Source organism: Aethalodelphis obliquidens, unplaced genomic scaffold, assembly GCF_003676395.1.
Source record: "Aethalodelphis obliquidens isolate GAN/ISIS:26980383/991018 unplaced genomic scaffold, ASM367639v1 scaffold56, whole genome shotgun sequence".
NCBI lineage: Eukaryota > Metazoa > Chordata > Mammalia > Artiodactyla > Delphinidae > Aethalodelphis > Aethalodelphis obliquidens.
Window position 1 is genome coordinate 9,910,696 of NW_020838000.1, and position 20,748 is coordinate 9,931,443.

The window sequence follows — 20,748 nt, forward strand, 5'->3', positions numbered from 1 at the left end:
CCTCCTGTCAGATCAGCAGCCGCATTAGCACAAACCCTACTGTGAATTGTGCACGCAAGGGATCTAAGCTGCATGCTCCTTATGAGAATCTAATGCCTGATGATCTGAGGTGGAGCTGAGGCAGTGATGCTAGCACTGGCGAGTGGCTGCAAATACAGATTATCATTAGCAGAGAGGTCTGACTGCACAGAGACCATAATAAATCAATTGCTTGCAGACTCATATCAAAACCCTATCAGTGAGTGACAAGTGACAATTAAGCTGCATCTGGTGGCAGGCTTTATAGTGGCAAGTGAGTTGCTGTACTTCAACTGTACAGTTGCATCTAGTGGCAGGCTTTGAGTCAGAATCCAACACATATTTAGTCCACGCGTGGCCCACCCATTATTTTATTTACCACTTCCACTGTGCCTCCTTCCCGCACTGCGCACTTGTCTCAGTCAGAGTTTTGGTAAGCCCACAAGCTAACCCTAGCCAAAATGCATAAAAAACAAACGTCTCTGGAGAGCTTCTTTGAAAATGGGGAAAGACCCAATGATGAGAGAGCAGAAGACTCTAAGACTGCCAACAGAAAGAAAGCTGGATTTAAAAGAAAATACCAAGAGTCCTACATAATTATGGGTTCATTGCAACAGGTTATTCACATTCTCCAAGCCTGCTTTTGTATAATATGTGGCAACTGGCTATCCAACAAAGCCATGAAACCTTCAACTGCTTCACCACATGGAGACCAAGCACCCTGCATTAAAAGACAAGCCTTTGGAGTTTTTCAAAAGAAAAGAACATGGACACAAAGAACAGAAGCAATTATTGAAGGCCACCACTTCATCAAATGTGTCTGCACTGAGAGCATCTTTCTTAGTGCCCAACCACATTGCTAAAGCTAAGAAGCCCTTTACTATTGGTGAAGAGCTGATCCTGCCTGCTGCTAAGGACATTTGTCGGGAACTTTTAGGAGAGGCTGCAGTTCAAAAGGTGGCATGTATTCCTCTTGCAGCTAGCACCATAACTAGATGAACTGATGAAATAGCAGCAGAGGATACTGAGACACAATTGTTAGAGAGGATTAATGAGTCACCGTGGTATGCAATCCACGTTGACGAGTCTACTGATGTTGACAACAAGGCAACAACGCTTGTTTTTTGTGCAATATATTTTTCAGAAGGATGTGCATGAGGATAAGTTATGTGCACTTTTGTTGCCAACCAACACCACAGATGCAGAACTATTCAACTCTTTGGACTTATCGGGACATATCAGGAAAACTGAATTGGTCATTTTTTAAAATTAATTAATTTACTTTTGGCTGCATTGGGTCTTCATTGCTGTGTGCGGGCTTTCTCTAGTTGTGGCAAGTGGGGGTTACTCTTCATTGCGGTGCATGGGCTTCTCCTTGTGGTGGCTTCTCTTGCTGTGGAGAACGGGCTCTAGGCGCACAGGCTTCAGTAGTTGTGGCACACGGGCTCAGTAGTTGTAGCTCGCAGGGTCTAGATCACAGGCTCAGTAGTTGTGGCACATAGGCATGTGGGATATTCCTGGACCAGGGCTTGAACCCGTGTCCCCTGCATTGGCAGGTGGATTCTTAACCACTGCGCCACCAGGGAAGCCCTGAATTGGTCATTTTGTGTCAGTATATGTGCCGACGGAGCACCTGCCACAACTAGACAGCTTTCTGGCTTCACCACTTGGGTCAAAGAGGTCGCTTATGAATGTGAGTCTACGCACTGTGTCATCCGTAGAGAAAGGCTGGTTAGCCGAAAAATGTCACCTGAACTTAACGTTTTGCAGGATGTGATTAACATTATCAACCACATTAAAGTACGTGCCCTTAACTCCCAACTGTTTGCGCAGTTCTGTGAGGAGATGGACACAGAGCACACACGTCTTCTCTTATACACAGAAGTGAGATGGCTTTCTAAAGGTAGATCACTGGCCAGAGTTTTTGAGTTACGAGAGCCGCTCCTGAGATTTCTTTTAGAAAAACAGTCACCACTGGCACTACATTTCAGTGACACAGAATGGGTCGCAAAACTTGCTTACTTGTGTGACATATTCAACCTGCTCAGCGAACTCAATCTGTCACTTCACAGGAGAATGACAACTGTGTTCAAGTTGGCAGATAAAGTGGCTGTATTCAAAGCCAAACTGGAATTATGGAGGTGACGAGTGAACGTTGGGATTTTTGACATGTTTCAAACATTAGCAGAGATTTTGAAAGAGACTGAGCCAGGGCCTTCTTTCTCCCACTAGTGCATGATCACCTATCTCAGCTTTCAGAAGAGTCTGAGCATTACTTCCCAATCACAAAAGACTCCCGAACCGGGAAGGTATGGATCCGTGACCCATTTGTGAATAAGCCAGGTGAATCGACTTCGTCCGTGCTAGAAGAGAATCAACTGCTTGAGATAGCAAATGACGGTGGCCTTAAAAGTATGTTTGAGTCAACTTCAAATCTCTATACAGTCTGGATTAAAGTCAAGGTGGAATATCCTGAGATTGCCACAAAAGCACTGAAAAACCTACTTCCATTTCCAACATCCTATCCTTGTGAAGCAGGGTTTTCTACAGGGACAGCAACCAAAACGAGATCACGGAGTAGAGTGGACATAAGCAACACACTTCGGGTGTCCCTGTCTCCCATCACCCCCAAATGGGACCATCTAGTTGCATGAAAACAAGCTCAGGGCTCCCACTGATTCTGCATTAGGGTGAGTTGTATAATTATTTCATTATATATTACGATGTAATAATAATAGAAATAAAGTGCACAATAAATGTAATGCGCTTGAATCATCCTGAAACCATCCCCCCACCCCACCCCACTCCACCCCGGTCTGTGGAACAATTGTCGTCCACGAAACCAGTCCCTGGTGCCAAAAAGGTTGGGGCCGCTGTCCTAGAGTAACGGAAATAAAAACAAACAAATGGGACCTAATTAAACTTAAAAGCTTTTGCACAGCAGAGGAAACCATGAACAAAACGAAAAGACAACCGACAGAATGGGATAAAAAATTTTCAAACAATGCAACCAACAAGAGGCTCATCTCCAAAATATACAAACGGCTCATACAGTGCAATATCAAAAAATCAAACAACCCAATCAAAGAATGGACAGAAGATCTAAATAGACATTTCTCCAAAGACATACAGATGGTCAAAGACACATGAAAAGATGCTCAGCATTGCTAATTATTCGAGAAATGCAAATCAAAACAACAATGATGTATCACCTTACACTAGTCAGAATGGCTATTATCAAAAAGTCTACAAATAATAAACGCTGGAAAGGGTGTGGAGAAAAAGGAACCCTCCTACCATGTTGGTGGGAATGTAAACTGGTACAGCCTCTATGTAGAACAGTATGGAGGTTCCTTAAAAAACTAAAAGTAAAGCTACCATATGATCCTACAATCCCACTCCTGGACATATATCCAGAGAAAACCATAATTCAAAAAGATACATGCACCCCAATGTTCACTGCACCACTATTTACAATAGCCAAGACATGGAAGCAACTTAAATGGCCACTGACAGATGAATGGATAAAGATGTCATATACACACACACACACACACACACACACACACACACACACACACACACAATGGAATATTACTCAGCCATTAAAAAGAATGAAATAATGCCATTTGCAGCAACATGGATGGACCTAGAGATTTTCACACTAAGTGAAGTCAGACAAGGAAAGACAAATAACCACATGATATCACTTATATGTGGAATCCAAAATATGATACAAATGAACTTATCTATGAAACAGAAACAGACACACATAGAAAACGAACTTATGGTTACCAAAGGGGAAAGAAGGGGAGGAATACATGTTTGGGATTAACATATACACACTACTATATATAAAATAGATAACCAACAATGACCTACTGTATAGCACAGGGAACTATACTCAATATTTTGTAATAACCTATTAGGGAGGAAAATCTGAAGAACATATATACTTATGTATAACTGAATCGCTGTGCTATACACCTGAAACTAACCAACAATGCAAATCAACTATACTTCAATAAATTTTTTTTTAAAAAACAAAGCCACATTCAAAAAATACAAAAAATACAAAAAAAGAAAAAAACTACACATATTTTGAAATTTATGTCCAATGGTTTTATATATTCAATGTATTAACTATATAAAATTAACATATTAAGTAATTTTCAAAACTATACAAGAAAGAATACTCCATCAATATTTGTATCCTCATGGGCCTTATCTCACCAAAAAGTTATTTTATTTTTAAAAGAGAGAAAAGTATCATAAATGCTAAATAAAACAGATATCCATTTAAGCAATGAACTGCAAGCAACAGATTAAGATTTAAAATGAATGATACTAGTTTCTGTTCAATAGCTACATTCAAATTCTTTAACAATTATTGAGGCACCAGGCACTATTTTAGGTTGTGGAGACACAATAAACAACCAGACACAAGGCCTTTGCCATCATGAGGCTTTTATCACAATGTCTACAACAGATAATAATAAACAGATAATTAACAAGACACGGATTACAATGAGTGTGATAAAGGAAATAAGAGTGATGGGGTAGGTGGGGGAATATCAGGAAAGGTCTCTCTCAAGAGGCATCAGAGCTGAGACCCGAATGAGGGGAAAGAGGCAGCCAAGCAGGCGTTAAGTGCAGAGCACTGGAGCGAGGCCCCATCACAGAAACAAGCCTGGTGTGGTAGAGGAAGCACAGCCAGTGTGACTGGAGAGCAGTGAGCCAAGGACAGTGACAGGACATGAGGTCAAGCAGGGAGACACGTGCCAGGGCACAGCAGGCCACAGGAAGGGTGTGGACTTTCTTCTAAAGGTGATGGGCAACAACTGAAGAGTTTAAATAAACCAGGGGAGGGACGTGATCTAATTTACATTAAAGGATCACTCAGGCTGCCCTGTAAAGAACAGATCGCAGAGGGGCAGGAGTTGAAGCAGGAAGTTCAGTTAGAAGGCACCAGGCTAAGCGTAGATAGGATAAAACTCAGACAGAAGCAGATGAACATGGAACAGATTTTGGAATTAGAGCCCTATCACTTGCTGATAGACTGGATGAGGTGTGAGCAAGCAGAGAGAGAAAGAAAAACCAAGAATGCCTCAAAGAGCATGAATGCAGAGATAAACTCACAGAGCTAGCATGGCACCTGCTGATTTACAATCCTAGGTGCCAGTGAGGAAGCACAAGGGATCCCGGCATTTGGTAAGGGGACCCGAGTGGAATACAAGTTATAACAGAGTGCTCGACTCAGAATCAGCAGAACTGGGCTCAGATCTGACTCCTTTCTGCTTTCTGACCTTACGCCGGTCACCTCTTCCCATTTATAAATGGGAATGACAACACTACCTCACTAGATGAAAGGAATAAACGTCCGGGGAAATACCTAGCAAGCAGGAGTGTCACTAAAAATCAACCCAAATACGTTATCCCTGCCAAACAACGTAGAGAGGCAGTGGGTTGATATTGCCAATAAACAACTCCTTAGCCTGATCTACAACAGCACTCATAAAAAACAGCTGCTATGACAGTAAGTAAGTATGATCTAGTTCTAAATTCAATCTCACGCTAAGAATTTTGGTCACTGTTATTTTCCAAATCAGCAGTGTTACAATTAAAAAAAATTATTTTTAAACCATAAATTTGTGATCTCAAATGACTGTATAGCAACTAGTAAACTTACTTTTGTCATGCTCTCAGAGTCCAAAGATGTTTCATTATATTATAAAATGTCTATTCCCTTTTAGGAATAAATGTAAAGTTTAGTAGTCATCGTGATGTTTTATTAAAAAATGCTGGGTGGCATAAAATAATGCCTCACAGGACTGACTACAGTTTTACTTTCCTTAGCACAGAATGAACTCAAACTGGCAGAATGATATGGGAAACCACCTCTGGCCAGACAAGGGATATGGCAACAGACGGCAGGCTGAAAGTGGTATGGAAGGCCAAGGAGACCCCCAAATCTAGGCCTCAAGGGAACCTGCACTGCTCTAGCAGAAAATCTCAGCAGTCTACAGAGTGCCAGGGCTGTTTGTTTAATCCAGCTTTGCTTCAAGCACCATCATATCAGACGGCACTGAAGGTAATTAAGAGCCTAGTTTCAGGGGTCAGAAAGGTCTGAGTGATCACCATACCTTAATGTCACTTAACCAGCTTTGCCCCTTTTGGTAAGCTCCTAAACCTAAGCCCCTAAAGCTCAGGTTTCCCAATGTTGAAGATGGGATTAATGATACCTATACCTCACTGGGCTGTTTCAATGACATGATGCATGTAAACCATTTGGTACAGGACCTGGCACACAGTGTCAATTACTATTAATAAGTGGTTCACTCATTTTTCTTTTTCCATTTGAGGTAATACATACTCAAAGAAAAGTTGGAAAATTACAAGGAAATTATAAAGAAAAATTATCCAACGACTCCTGAAACTTTTAGGATTACAAACCTCAGATTTTAAGATTCCCCAGCAAATTGTTTTTGATAGATCCAAACTGTTTTCTAAAAGGTCTAACAATTTATAGTTCCATGAACCAAATATGACTGCACCCATTTCTGTACATTCAAAAATGGCTCACCTTTATTTTGTAGGTACTTATGCTCAGAAGCACTGAAGAACTAAAGAAAGTTCCCAACCTCAAAATGATCACTGGGACTACAGAATAAACACTGGAGACTCTGTGTCCTTCTCTCTCCAAGAGGCTACCTGGGAAGTATCCGTGTCTGCAAAGATTCAGGGAGCAGCCTCTGAGCTATGTGGGCTCTGAGCTATGTGGGCTTTCTCCTTTGCTCAGAGCAGAACCATCCCAGTTAACCCTCAACAAGTTTAGCAAATGTTTCCTAACTCCTGGGTAGATCTCCAATTAGGCAAAATAGAATGTTGGTGAAACCTCTGAAATAATCTTCTACTAATCCCTTTAACATAACTTCTAAATTTTCTCCCAAAGATTCCTCTGCCTTTAGGTTTTCAAGCTTTAAAAGGGCTAAACCAGGTGGAACTTCAGCGTGCACAAAATTGGTAACTTCATGCAAACGTCGGAGTACGTGTACATGAATAAGCATAAGGATGTGTACATGTGTATATTATGCATATGTATTACATAAATATAAACCGAATATCGTATATGTGATTGATGAACCAAGTAAAACTCGTAATTTCCACGCAAAAGTAGAATGTTGGATCTGAAAGGAATCTTGTAAATCATCTCTAATCCAACCCTCTTTCAGTCAGAAGAGGAAATAAGGCCCAAAGAATGTAAATGTCCAGCCCCCAGAGTTAGTTCCCAACGGTCATCTTCTGAGTCCAGATCTGCTTCTAAATAGTGGTTTTCTCACAGCATTCCTTCTCTACCAAGATTTGAATAAATGCCTAGTAATGGAGCAATACTCCCATGAAACCCCGTTTTACCAAGACAGGCACTAGTACTGCTTTCGAGACAAATCACTTTTTATTTGCATTTCCCATTAAGGTATACAAAGGCCTCATGGTAGTAACTCTGCATGCTGATGCCATTTCTTTCACAAAGAAGAAACTGTGGTTCACGCAAGTTAAGTAATTTGTTCATAGGCTTGGGGACAGACAGGCTCTTCATTTCCTAGGTGTGTGATTTTGGTCAAGATACGTGACTCTCTGTATCTCAGTTTAAAGATTAATAATATGGAATAACATCTAAAGTCCCAGGGTTGATGGAAGAATTATACTTAGCGAAACACCTGATTGTAGTTATATAATATTATCAATACATGCTTGGCAAACACAGGACTAGAACTCAACCTGCGTAACAGATCTTGCTTGGTCCTTTCGACAACACAATTTAGGGCATTTGAAGACAATCTAGGGTGAGAAAGAGGCGGGGATGTACCTGAATAGCCGAGTGCAGCCAGAACTACAAGCTACGCGTCGCCCAGAGCTCACGGTCACTCGGTGAAATCACTATTCCAGGGGAGCTTTTCGTCAGTCACCGGGGAGGCAGGGAGGGACGTTCCGGAGTCCGAGCAGTTCCCGCCGCCACCTCTGACTCACAAAGCGCGCCCGCTTTTCCGCAGCGTCGCCGAGGGGCAGGGCCGACGCTACCTAGGCCGGCCGCCGCCCGCTGCGGGGTCTGGTTAAGGCCTCTCTAAGGCCCGCGGACGTGAGGCAGGTAACCAACCCCTCAGTAAGGAACCTCCAGGCCACCGCCGCCTCTGGGACTCAGCTCGCAGAGTAGGGACAAGCTCCGCCCCCGGCGCCGGAGAGCTTCCGGTGTTCCCCCAGGTGACGCAGCAGCCGCGCGAGCGAACCTCACATATTATTGGTCGTTGCCGTCCGATGGGCGGGCCGGGGCGCGACCTCAAGGAGCAGCCACCGCCGTCCGCTCGTGTCTCCGCCCCCTAGCTCCGCCATCTCCATGGTGACCGCTACCAGGTCACCCGTTTGACCTCAAACCCTGAGTTGCGTCATTGTCTCTGAGCCGGAAGCGGTCATTCCTGCGCAGGTGCACTGCGACAACGCCCAGCTGGGCTGGCGTCCTAGAAGTTGGATCGGTCCCGGCCTGGGTCGGACGGCGGAGGTGACAGACCTCTGCTCGCCCCAGTAACGATGGCGGTGTTTCACGACGAGGTGGAGATTGAGGACTTCCAATATGACGAGGACTCGGAGACGTACTTCTACCCTTGTCCGTGTGGAGATAACTTCTGCATCACCAAGGTAACTCGGGGACCCGCCCGGCGACTCCAAGGAGCAGGCGCGCTTTCGCTCTGCCGAGTTCCTGCCGCCGATCCACGCGGCTCATAGTTATCCACGTCCTTTTTTATCTGTTTCTGAATTCCCCCAAATTTGATACTCCGCGCTGTCGGCGGCACTTGGTTCTGGCCTTTAGTCGGGCCGGAGCGGGGAGGGGAGGGTGTGGATGGCGCCATCCTTCCCAACTTAAGCTTCCACTTCCTGGGGTACTCTTTTGGAGGAAGGTATGTGTTTTTGTCTTCCTGGGGGTTTTGAGGCGACTGAACCTTGACTCACTCTCCTGGGTGTTTATCCCAAGTGACGCTTGCAGGGAAGAGTGGGGCTGGCATTTCTCTTGGAAGATGCTTTTGGTCCTCACATGCCTTGTGGGGAGGCCAGCCTCAAAGGAGCTTGCCCACAGAGATGGGAGGGTTTGGGAGAAGGAGATCGCCAAGAGAAGACTATGCTGACCGTGCGGTGTTCGATTTTGTTATAGGAAGATTTGGAGAATGGGGAAGACGTGGCAACGTGCCCTAGCTGCTCTCTCATTATAAAAGTGATTTATGACAAAGTAAGGAGTCAAATTTTAAAAGGTGGGGGGAGGGTTGCAGGCACCTAGAGTAGTCTGCCTGTGATAGGTAGGTGCAGAATGTTTTCTAATCTTGTGTTAGGTAAATGCTGTGTTTTTTAAAACAAATTTTTAAAACCATTAATAAGCAGCTGTATGGTAAATTAAAATTTTAAAAGCTCAAATTGATTAACTCTTTTAGCTTTGGAGAAGGCAGTAAAGAAAACTGTTCTGTATCTAGTGAATATTATGATTACTTATTAAATAGAGGGAAATAATTATAAAGATTATTTAATTGACAGTGTTTATTCCTCCCTTATTTAATAAGCAATTAAAATTGTTTAGAGCTCTTGGACTTATTTTGAGGGAACATTTGTATAGTGTCTCTTACCTGGCTTATACGTCGAACTCTGCATTGTCTTGTTTGAGATGTAAGTCATAGTTGCAATTTTACAATTTTCATTTTAGTCTTTAGTTGTCCTGCTGTTTTCACCCAAGGATATTGACAATAGAAAACAAAATAAATGCCCATCTCCACCCCAACTTTTGGTCATTACTTTGAATGGAGTCTTAACATCATAAGAAGCTTAACATTCTTTTCTCTGGGTTTTGTTTTTTGTTTTTGTTGTTGTTTTTGAGATATAATTGTCATATAACAAAGCTTAACATTCTTAAGGATGAACTCTAAAATGAGTACAGGCAAGGTGGGGGAACAAGGCACTTAGCCTCATGACATAAGCAGGCTATAATTTAGACTACACTTAAGAGGTTTACTGATTTATTCTTGCATTTAAGTGTGTTCTGGAACAAAACGAAAACAGGGTAAAGGTGAGCAGGAGTGCTGGTATGAGAAGAGATAGCAATTTTAAATCGGGTGATCACGTACTGTAGCTTGTTTAGTAGCATCCCTGACCTCTACCCATTAGATGCCAGTAGCACCCCACAGTATGTCAACCCAGAATGTCTCCACACATTGCCAAATATCCCCAGAGACAAAAGCAACGCCTCCTCCCCGCTACCCCTTGAGAACCTTGTGTTAGAGCAGGAAGGCACAGGGCCATTTTAAAGAATGTGGAGCATTGTGTTGTTGGTGGACCATAAACTCCAAAGAACACAGTGGGAGGGTTCCAGGTGCTGGGCAGGAGTCAGAGATCGATAGGGACAGAATACAGGCAGATCCTTACGGGGATCAGACTGCAGGAGATGAGGGGTAACCTGGGAGGCAGAGGTTTCCTGGACTGGCTGGTGTAAGCCAGGCTAAATCATCAGAGATTGAACTTCATTTACAAAATAGCTAATTTGCAGATTATCTATGTTGGGAAACATAAAGAGCTATCCCTTTAGTTGAAAAAAGTAATTACTTTGAAGAGGGTAGGTATTTGAGTGACCAAATATTGAAGTGGAGAAGTAGTAGTGCAAATAGTAATTAATACAGAAACTTAAAAGGTGTGACGTCTGTTTTATAAATGTGATTTCTGAGAAATGGGTGCTCTGTAGTGACGAGGGACATGTTTGTTTATAAGGTAAGGTGCATTAAATATGAATTCAGAACTAAAAACTGATACATTTGTAAGATTATGATTCTGATGCTGGCATTGACTCATTGAACAAGAATGAAGTGATAGAGCAAAGGAAAAACTTAGATTAGCAGAGCTGGATTGATTCTGTAACAAAATGAGTATACCATTGATGCATCTGTGACACAGACACTCCGTGATTAATATAATTTCTTGTTCTGTCTTAGGATCAGTTTATGTGTGGAGAGACAGTCCCGACCCCTTCCACCAACAAAGAGCTAGTTAAGTGCTGAAGCAGACTTTAGGATTCCAAAGCCTGAATTTTGGGGAATGAGCCAAATTGGAAAACTCAAATGCAAAGTCACTGGCTTCTTCATGGGGACAGTCATTTTGTAGTTTGGTGTTCCATAGAGTGTGGATTCTTTCCATCGGCTGCCAAGTTCATCTCCAGTTGAAGAAGCAAGTCCACCACATGACATACCCGGATTTTGTGCCAAAACTTTGAATTGGATGGGCTCTTAATTTTCCATCTGAACTTAAAAGAAGATAATTTCAAATCAGTGCTTTCTTTTGCTCAATTTTGTTATTTTTATATCTTACACCTAATTACTTCATTATCTGACAACAGCTTCATCTACCTCAAAGTCATTAGGATTCGTTAATTTAAAAAAAGATTTTATTTTTTAGTTGGTTATTAAGATTATTAAAATCAGCCCTTTCTTTGTATTGACATCAGCCCTTTCTTTGACAGTTTGACATCAGCTCTGCTGTTCTAAACTGAAGGAAATCAGTTGCCTTTAGTCAGTCGGGACTGTACCTTCAGTTGGCCAGGCCAGTTTTCAAGAGCTGGCCATGAGTCGGATGTCTGTGTTCTGTTAAGCATGTCATTTCCATTGTACTTCATACACTGGGTTCTGGTCATGGTGTTAAAGAGAAAATATACTGAGCTCACAATTTTTCCAGAGTTAAAAGGTAGTGAGTTAAGAAGAAAAGTCAAAAAGTGAAATGGTCAAAGAATGTGGAATTTCCTTATCAATATTCTGCATGTTCCTTGAAAATCAGGACAAGATAAAAACAAAAACAGCCAAAGAAAGTGAAATTGGTAACAGACGAGAGGAGAAAAATATGCCTACTTCTAGTGAATTAACTGCTTGAGTGGTTTTGTGAGAACAGAGCTAGTAACATTTCTGTATCTGGGTTCTTGTGTGTGTATTTGTTTTTAGATAAGGCTAAGGAAACTTCACTCTAGGTAGGGGTTAATGTCAAGTCTTCATGGCTAGCGGCCCTGCTTTCAGCATTACCACCAAATCGAGTTACTAGTCCTAAAAAGGTAAAGCTTCGACAGCAACTCTTGTATTTGCTGAGGACGAACTTAAAAATGAGATGCCTGTTCCAATTAAATATGCCCCTGAGGGCACATCTAATAAGTCTCTATAAGCTGCAGCCACATCAGACATTCACTCTTGCCCTGGAGAAAAAGAAACATACAAAGATAGGCTATCGGTCTTCCTTTGCTACAGCCCTGAGAATAGCAAGAAATAGAACCACTTGCACAGAAATTCCAAAATTCCCTTGATATACACACCTCTGCTGTGTGTACATAAAGTTAAAGTCACCTGTGTTTGGTGGGTTGCTCTGTAAATGGCTTCTGCAGTTAGAAAAATAGCTTGCCAGCATGTGAGCATTTTATTACTAACTGATAAATGTGCAGCATACTCATTGGGGGTTTAAATTAAAACAGGCCAGTGGCCTTTTTTCCCCTGCCAACAGCATGGCTATGTGAAGCCATTAGGCTGAGACATAAATCACCAAAAACTGTATGCCAGAACTGCTTGGTACATTATGTGAAGCATACGGCATGTTGATGTGTTGAGAAATCTCATCGCTATTTGGGACACTGACACCCCAGAAGTAATCCACAGTTGCCTTGGAACGAGTGACAGCTCAGGTGAACAGAGCAGGGTGTGTGCTGACTGGTGGGGATGAGCTACAGAGAGAAACGAACTGTCCCATACTCAGATCTGATGGTTTCGTAGATACTGGTAACTGATGATGAATTTCAAACAAGAACAGACATCCCTGATGTCACTTACACTGTGAGCGTAGAAGAGCCAGAAGAAAAGTTGCCCAAGTCCAAACGTCCCAGGAGAAAAGCCAACGCTACTGGCGATTGGTGATAATCTGTGATAACGGGAATGATTTCATTCCAAAGCAGCTGAGTTGCTAAATCTGTTAACCGCAAAAGAACACGTCAGGATTTAAGGATTAAGCAGAAAGTAAAACCAGGGTCTTACAGATATGACTCGAGTTCAGTGTGGTGTATATGCCTTGTTTAGCTTCACAGACATTTCAGAGACCCTCTGAGGACTGAGTTGTAATCCAGGCTCTGTCTCTTGCTACCTTGGTAATCTTTGGCAAGACCAGTGGATTCCTCATCCGTACGATTAGGAGACTTGATCAGGGTATTTCTAAACTCAGTACTATAATTTCAGGCTTCATAGTTTGCAGGAGCTGGAATGGTAATTGAAACCTTTTTAAACTAAACACGAGCTGAAGGTGAATTACGGAGAAAGACACTCCGTTCTTCAGTAACTCCATGTCAAAGGATTCTGCATATACTTTAGTGTACATAGTCAGAAACCTTTTTACTGGAAAGCACCCAACATTTTTGACAACTGTACGTATTAATTTATTACCAGAATAAATTGTATTGGCATGCTAAATAAAGCCAGATTATTTACATCCATTTGTTTTCATGTAGTTTTTCTTCCCCTAAATACGAACATTATGTATTAAAAGGTTATAATGTGATTTTTATATGAGGTAGAAATCTTTAACCCGCTTTAGAACTTTGTAAGGTTTCTGTTATGGACAGTACAGTTTTTAAGTAGGAAAGAAATTGCCACTGTTTCTACTGTTAGGCCACGTGGGTTTCAGTTCTGGATTTTTATTGTTATTTGGAAAAAATAGCTTTGAAGTAAGCGGCAGAAAGGCAGATATAGTTGACTGTAAGTAATTCAGTTTATTGCTGGGAAGGAAGGCTGGTATTTAAGACTGATGATCAGTTCTTACAGTGCTTTGAGAGCCCAGCTCTAGTTAGGGCACAGTTTGAATCTCAGTTCCTCCACTGTGATCTTGGACAGGTTTCTTTTTGTATCTCTATGTCCTGGTCTGTGAAATGTAGACCATAGTAGTACCTTTTCCCCAGCGTTGTCCTGTGGATTCCTTCATTCAGCAAGGGTCTGTGGAGTGCTTGCCACATGGTGGACACTAAGTGAGGACGACAGGTAGGTTTCTGCCATCGTGGAGCTTCCTTGCAACTAGAAGAGAGGAAATAAGAGAACAGGCTGTGTTTAGGGCCCAGGAGGAAACAAACCACGTGATGTGATACAGGTGCCTTTCTAAAGAATAGATGAAAGCCTTCTCAGGTCTGCCACCTTTTCTGAGACGTGAAGGATGAGAATGAAGCAGCCTTGTGAAAATGATTACATTAGCTAATGACTAAAACATTTAGCACAATTCCTGTCATACGTGCAAAAACAAAAAGTTATCTACTCTAATACCAAAAGGAATTCATTGTTTTGAGCACTGACAATATTATTAGAATAAATACGAAAAGTGCAAAGTACTGGACACCCTTTGCCCACACGTACTGAATCTCTCTGGGCTTGGGTTTTGACAAGCCCTCCAGGTGGTTCTGATGCAGCTAACTTTGAGAAGCATGGGTTGAGCACTGGCGTTCGAACTTGGCAATGCACTAGAACCACCTGAGGAGCTTTTAAAAACTGTGCTGCCCAAGAGAGGCTGATTTATTTGCTCTAGGTGCAGCTTGAACGTCAGGAATAGTACAATCTCCCTCGTGATTCTAACGTGCAGACCAAGCTGAGAACCACTAGACTCAGCTGGAAAAGAAAATTCATAATCACAAAGTAAGAAGGATCCAGTTTTTTCAATGGTCACACCTTGTTAGCACGTGAAACAGGAGTGGGCTCAGTCGACCACTTGCTTTGTGTCCAGACATACAATCAGCCTTAACAAGTGACCGCAGAGCCCAAGCTGGGCTAATGACCCCAGTGGGAGAGCCCCAATCTGGGTAGCCCCCTAGCTGCGCCCCCTGCTTAAACAATCACATTTTCCCAGAACACACTCTGGCTGCTAATTACACACCTTACAGAAGTGACAGCTTCTGCATGTGTAAGTAATTAGGATTGCTTTAACTCCATTCCCTACTTCCTACAAAGCAAATTGCTCATGATTACATACTACATTGGGAAACCATTTTACAAATTATTCCTTCTTAAGAGTTTAAAACAAAGGACACATGAAAGGGACTTCCCTGGTGGCGCAGTGGTTAAGAATACACCTGCCAATGCAGGGGACACGGGTTCGAGCCCTGATCCAGGAAGATCCCACATGCCGCGGATCAACTAAGCCCGTGCAGCACAACTACTGAGCCTGCACTCTAGAGCCCGGGAACCACAACTACAAAGCCTACATGCTGCAGCTACTGAAACCCGTGTGCCTAGAGCCTGTTCTCAGCAGCAAGAGAAGCCACCGCAATGAGAAGCCTGCACACCACAACCAAGAGTAGCCCCTGCTCACCACAACTAGAGAAAGCTCACACGCAGCAACAAAGACCCAACGTGGCCAAAAATAAATAAATAAAATAATTTATATATTTTAAAAAAGGACACATAAAAAAGAAATCACAGTTTAAAATACTAGCTCACAAAATTCTTAAAATGGAGGAGGGATATCCAAGGAAGGCAGCCACCTTGGTCCTAGCAAACGAGGGGTATTTGATGGGGCAAGGGGTTCCATCTGAAGTGACTCCCAAATAGAGGTGAATGTCTAGTAAGGGGTGGGGCATCTCAGTATGTGGCACAGAGCCCAGGCACTGCTTCAGGGGGTCAACACTTGGCACTGAGACAGGCAAGCAGGACCCAGTCACTAGGCAAAGATTTGGGGCTAGACTTCATTTTTAGAGGGGAATTGAGCTCTTTCCTGTATGTTTGGGCAAAGATTAACGCCAAGACTGAGGGTGCAGAAGAGGGGAAACAGACTCTTAATGGGCACCACCTGTGTTCTAGGCTCTTTCCATGAGGGCAGGACAGGGCACCCAGGGACACCCCAGAGGGCATTGGGTCCCAGTCTACTATCCCAAATGGCAGAACCTGGACTATTACTGTAGCCAGCAGGTATCTCTGAACTACCAACTGGTGATGAAAGAGTGAACTGGCGAGGATGGGGGCTTTGGACCATTTAATGAGATTAAGTGAAATAATACATGTAAAGCAGTGAGCACACTGTTTGCACATAGTAAGAGCTCAATAAAAAATAGTTTAATCGTGCTTATTTTTTGCTCTATCAGAAATGACCCAAGACTTATGGTCTGAGGAACTTGCCTGAATTTAAAGGTTAAGACGGCACAGAACTCAGCCATGATGTGTCAGGGGTCAACCCAGAAAAGCAAAAGAGCCACGAGCAGTAGAGGACGAGGGCTTTGTCTGAGGGTTAGACTCTATGTGGTTGTGCGGGCGAGAAGGAGGCATCAAGGCTGTTGTCTCTGCGTCTGGTCTTGAGACTAAAGTAGCTACACGTCAGCCAAACTTGGTGTGAACAAAAGAAAATACAAACTGGAGCTGCATCTGTCTCTCCCCACTGCCAGCCTTGACTCAGTGGGTGATGTCTGTAGGAGGCTGGCACCCTTCCCCAGGGAACTGCATAAGTAGTTGGCGCAGAACAAGGCAGAGATGGCAACAGTGTGTGTGAGCACCCACTGACCTGCTGCCCTGCTCCAACCTTCCGAACATAAAAATATGTCTGCTGCTTTCCTTCTCATTTCCAATTTTTTTTTTGGCCGTGCAGCTTGCGGGATCTTAGTTCCCCGACCAGGGATTGAACCCGAGCCCTGGCAGTGAGAGCACCGAGTCCTAACCACTGGACCACCCTCATTTCCAAATCTTGCACAAAATTTCTCTGGTGGTCGGTGCTCACCCAGGACCATACAGAGAAAGGAATTCTGCAAAATGTAGTCCTATAGTCCCAGTTTAGCCGATTGCCACCATACACAATGTTGGGGAAGCCGAGGCAGGGGTGGCCCACCATTTTTGTTTTTAAACAGGTAAAGTGATAATAGCATGACGTCATTTAGATCACACTGTGGTGTTGATTTCATTATCCCCATGTTAACTGAAACATTAGATCAAGTCAGCCTCTCTTGCTGGCCAGACATCAGACAACAGTTCCATGAGATTAATTTTTGCTACACTTGTGTTGTGAGATGAACAAGGTTTTGGCTGTGTTTTCTGCATTCAAATTTAGAGCAATGTCGTTCTAGTAATAATAGGTTAATATTTCCAAAGTCTGTTCTATATATCCACGTGAAGGGATTTATTAGCTCTAATTCTAGAGAGAAATGGGACATATGTTCATACAATGTCATTCAAAGTGAGATGTAATACCCCTGGGAACCTAGACTACCCGCCCCCACACCTCCCCTTACTGATGGGTCTGGTTTCCTGATTGCCGGAATTTGGGGATGATTCGTTTTGACTGTTTTTATTGCAACAAATTCCCTGATACATTTCAGTGGTGTCCAACCGTTTGTTATCCAGACCGTTTCAAATCAGGTGAGAAGCTCACACATTAAGTCTGACATGATCTGCATGGCCAGGCCTGAAAACTTGAACTTTGGACCTTGAACAGAATCTGCCAGATATAGTTTTTATATTCCTGGCAAAATATGGCCTACTCAGGACTTGTCCATCTAGCTTGGCTAAGCACTCGTCACATGATGCTGAGGTCAAGGGGAAAAACATCCGTGAAGTTAGACATAAAAAAGGACTCTCTGCTTGTAGAAGTGTTAAGGTTATTAGTAGTTACCCACCAAAATGGATAAGCAGTGTCATTCAACCAATAAAGATGCTGCAAGCATTTTCTGTTTATGAGTTAGGCCTAATCTTAACTTTAAGAACAGGATGGAAATGCTTTTCACCAATAAGTGATACAGATGTAGGTATTGGTAGCGAAATGAGTGGAAACTTTGTTCTCTTTGCCGAACACACCCCTTACTCATCAGGAATTGTAAGCAGTTAAGTACCATCTGGACATCATGAGGCAGAAGGGGGCCTGACCTCGGCCAGATGGCTCCTGTTTTCCTCGCTTGCACACGTGTTCCTCCCCATCTGTGGACTCAGTGGGGCAGGGCCCTGGGCAAAGTGGCCAAGGACAGTACTGGTCACCTGGGCAGGCCTTGGTCTCTCCACTGTAATACAGGGAGGGGGGAGGAGTTGAAGGAATGATTTCAGACATCTTAGCTCTGTTCTGATGTGACATTGAGTGGGTGAATGACTATTGCCAGTCTCCGATGAACTTGTCCTCTCGAGCCTGCAGGGGCCACCTTGAGGTGACAGCCGTGCTTTGGGCTGGGAAGCGGGGTCAGGAAGAGAGGAGTGGAGGAGAGCAGCCCTCACAGGAATGACTGTGAATGACAGCGGCCAGGGCCTGTCGGGAGAGCCAGAGCCCCACTGGACACGAGTGTGGGTAGCCCAAGCCCCGCCAGCTTGCAGAAGGACATGTGCAGCCGAAACCTCCCTGTCCCACGTGTCCTTTTTCCCAGGGGGCAGCCTACTTAATGCAAATGCCACCTGCGGGACCTTCAGCCCAGGTCTGGGGCAAACTCGCCTGCTGCTTACTGGCCTCAGCATCTCAAGACACACTTAGCCAGGCTTTGAGTTCCAGGGCTGCCCTGTTCAACGTGGTAGCTAAAGTTCATATTTCAATTAAGAGGAAATAAAATTAAGAAGTCAATTCCTCAGCCATACTACCATATTTCAAGTACTCATATACACATGCTGCTGTGGCCTGTGGCTACCATATTGGACTGTCCAAGTAAAGAACATTTCCATCATCACAGGAAGTTCTACTGGAGAGCTCTGTTCCAGAATTTGCCAGAGTGCTCGTATACTGAAGAAACATAAAACACCTCTCTGGACTTCCTCTTCTTCTATTACGTTTCTTTCTTTGCTTGCATTGGAATATCTTGGCCATAGATTCTTTTTTTTTTTTAAATTAATTAATTTATTTATCTTTGGCTGCCTTTGGGTCTTCGTTGCTGCACGTGGGCTTTCTCTAGTTGCGGCGAGCGGGGGCTACTCTTTGTTGCGGTGTGAGGGCTTCTCATGGCAGTGCCTTCTCTTGTTGCGGAGCACAGGCTCTAGGCATGCGGGCTTCAGTAGTTGTGGCTCACGGGCTCTAGAGCGCAGGGTCAGTAGTTGTGGCGCACGGGCTTAGTTGCTCCGCGGCATGTGGGATCTTCCCGGACCAGGGCTCAAACCCGTGTCCCCTGCATTGACAGGCGGATTCTTTAACCACTGCACCACCAGGGAAGTCCCCATAGATTCTTAGAGACATTTGATATCGAAGACCTGTGTTCAAGCCTCAGCTTCCCCACATCAAGTTTACGAGAGTTACTTAGTCTGTTTCTGTGTCAATAAAATGAGGATAATTAACCACCTCCCTGGGTTGGGAAAATCAGATGGGATAATAAACAGCAAGTTGCTGATAAGCCCTATGCACTGTACATATTCTCACCAAGCGATGCACAAAGAGAAAAGGGAGGGGTGATAGCCATTAAAATTCTGTCAAAAAAAGAGGTGGTTTTTGGAATAATATTGGTGGTTTTTCAGAAGGGACTGTAAAGGTAAAATAATGATACTTCCTCTGAGAAGAGAGGCCACTCCTTCCCACTCCCCTCTCCTTAGTGGGTCTTTTTGAAAACATTAATAGGCCTGATAAGAAGCCCAACCTTTTGATTTTATAATGCAAGGTCAAGGGCCTTCGGACCCTTAAAACCGTAGACACACATTGTGCAAATGAACTCAGAGCCTCTGGAGGTGGACAGGAGACAATCACATGGTCCACCCATCTGTCTATCAAAGGGATGAGAGACGTTTTCATCGTTCCTTCTTCTACTTTACTGCATAAACTCATGGGAAATTCTGTCCAGACTCTGAAGTCACTTTCGTGTTACCTTAATGCTCGTGAGTCTGGTAGTTCTTACCAATAATGAGTCATGTTCGCTCTCTTCTGTATTAGTACGGAGGGGTCTTTGTGTTGGCAGGATTGTTTTATTTCTCCAACAGGACCAAAGGAGACTTGAGTTTCCCATGCGGAGTGGAGGTGGCGAGGAGAAAGCCCCCCTCTGGAGGTGATGGGCTCAGATTGGAGGGAAAGGCTGGGTTTCTGGCTGATTTCCCCTCCTGGGACGCCAGCGTTTGAGACCCAACCAGAAGAGAGAAGGTGCTCTGGTTGTCAGGAGCCCAGTAGGGATGTAGCCCAGGAAAGGAGAGGAGTAGCCTGCTAAGTGGGTGGCAGACTCACTGATAACCCCAATCCTGTGATTTCTCCTATAAAAGTCCATGACGTGAAATTTCTATTTTAAGTACTATGGGGCTTTGTCTTGCATGAGATTTCAAATCACTCTAACTTCAATGGCAACTAAGAAAAAGTCCTTTCAGTTTTCTAGAAGAAGCTGGGAAGGAGCCCCAAGTCCTACTGTGAATTAGTTGGGGAAGCAGGTGGCAGATTCTGGGAGCCTGTGTGCCTTTTGCAAAAGGGGAGTTGGCGATCAAGTGGGCTGCAAAGGACGGAGCAGGGGGCGAGGGGCCCGGGGGCTGTAAGAACGAAGGAGCCCAGGGGCAGACAAGGGAGGGACCAGCCCTGCCCACAACCCTGGGGTTCACATTTGGGGCCGAAAAGCAAGTCAGCCGACAATTTCAAGGAAGAATTTGGTCAAAACAAATATCTACAATGCATATATTCCAATCAATATTCCTTCAAGGATTAGTAATTTTGCTACATCACGGGACATACGACAACTGCTTTGCACATGTATACACTTTTGGACAACTTTCAGAATTTTCCATTATTTTCTGT

The 20,748-nt window shown here is 43.7% G+C and overlaps 2 protein-coding genes across 5 annotated transcripts in view; one reads left to right on the forward strand and one right to left on the reverse strand.

Moving 5' to 3' along the window:
- The window catches only part of OXNAD1 (oxidoreductase NAD binding domain containing 1), a 55,456-nt gene extending 47,221 nt beyond the window's left edge, over positions 1 to 8,235 (reverse strand). For both annotated transcript variants that reach the window (XM_027086563.1, XM_027086564.1), the window contains exon 1: positions 7,886 to 8,235. The gene's annotated coding sequence lies outside the window, so the exon portion shown is untranslated. The remainder of the gene's footprint in view (positions 1 to 7,885) is intronic.
- A 227-nt stretch (positions 8,236 to 8,462) lies between these two features.
- The window catches only part of DPH3 (diphthamide biosynthesis 3), a 62,367-nt gene continuing 50,081 nt past the window's right edge, over positions 8,463 to 20,748 (forward strand). Inside the window, exons 1-3 of one of the 3 annotated variants that reach the window (XM_027086566.1) lie at positions 8,495 to 8,709; positions 9,221 to 9,295; positions 11,037 to 13,555. In XM_027086566.1, the coding sequence (XP_026942367.1) occupies positions 8,602 to 8,709; positions 9,221 to 9,295; positions 11,037 to 11,102 (249 nt within the window). In that variant the 5' untranslated portion in view covers positions 8,495 to 8,601 and the 3' untranslated portion in view covers positions 11,103 to 13,555. Of the gene's footprint in view, positions 8,710 to 9,220; positions 9,296 to 11,036; positions 13,556 to 20,748 lie in introns of those variants that run through there. The other 2 variants (XM_027086567.1, XM_027086565.1) reach the window with 2 other exon arrangements.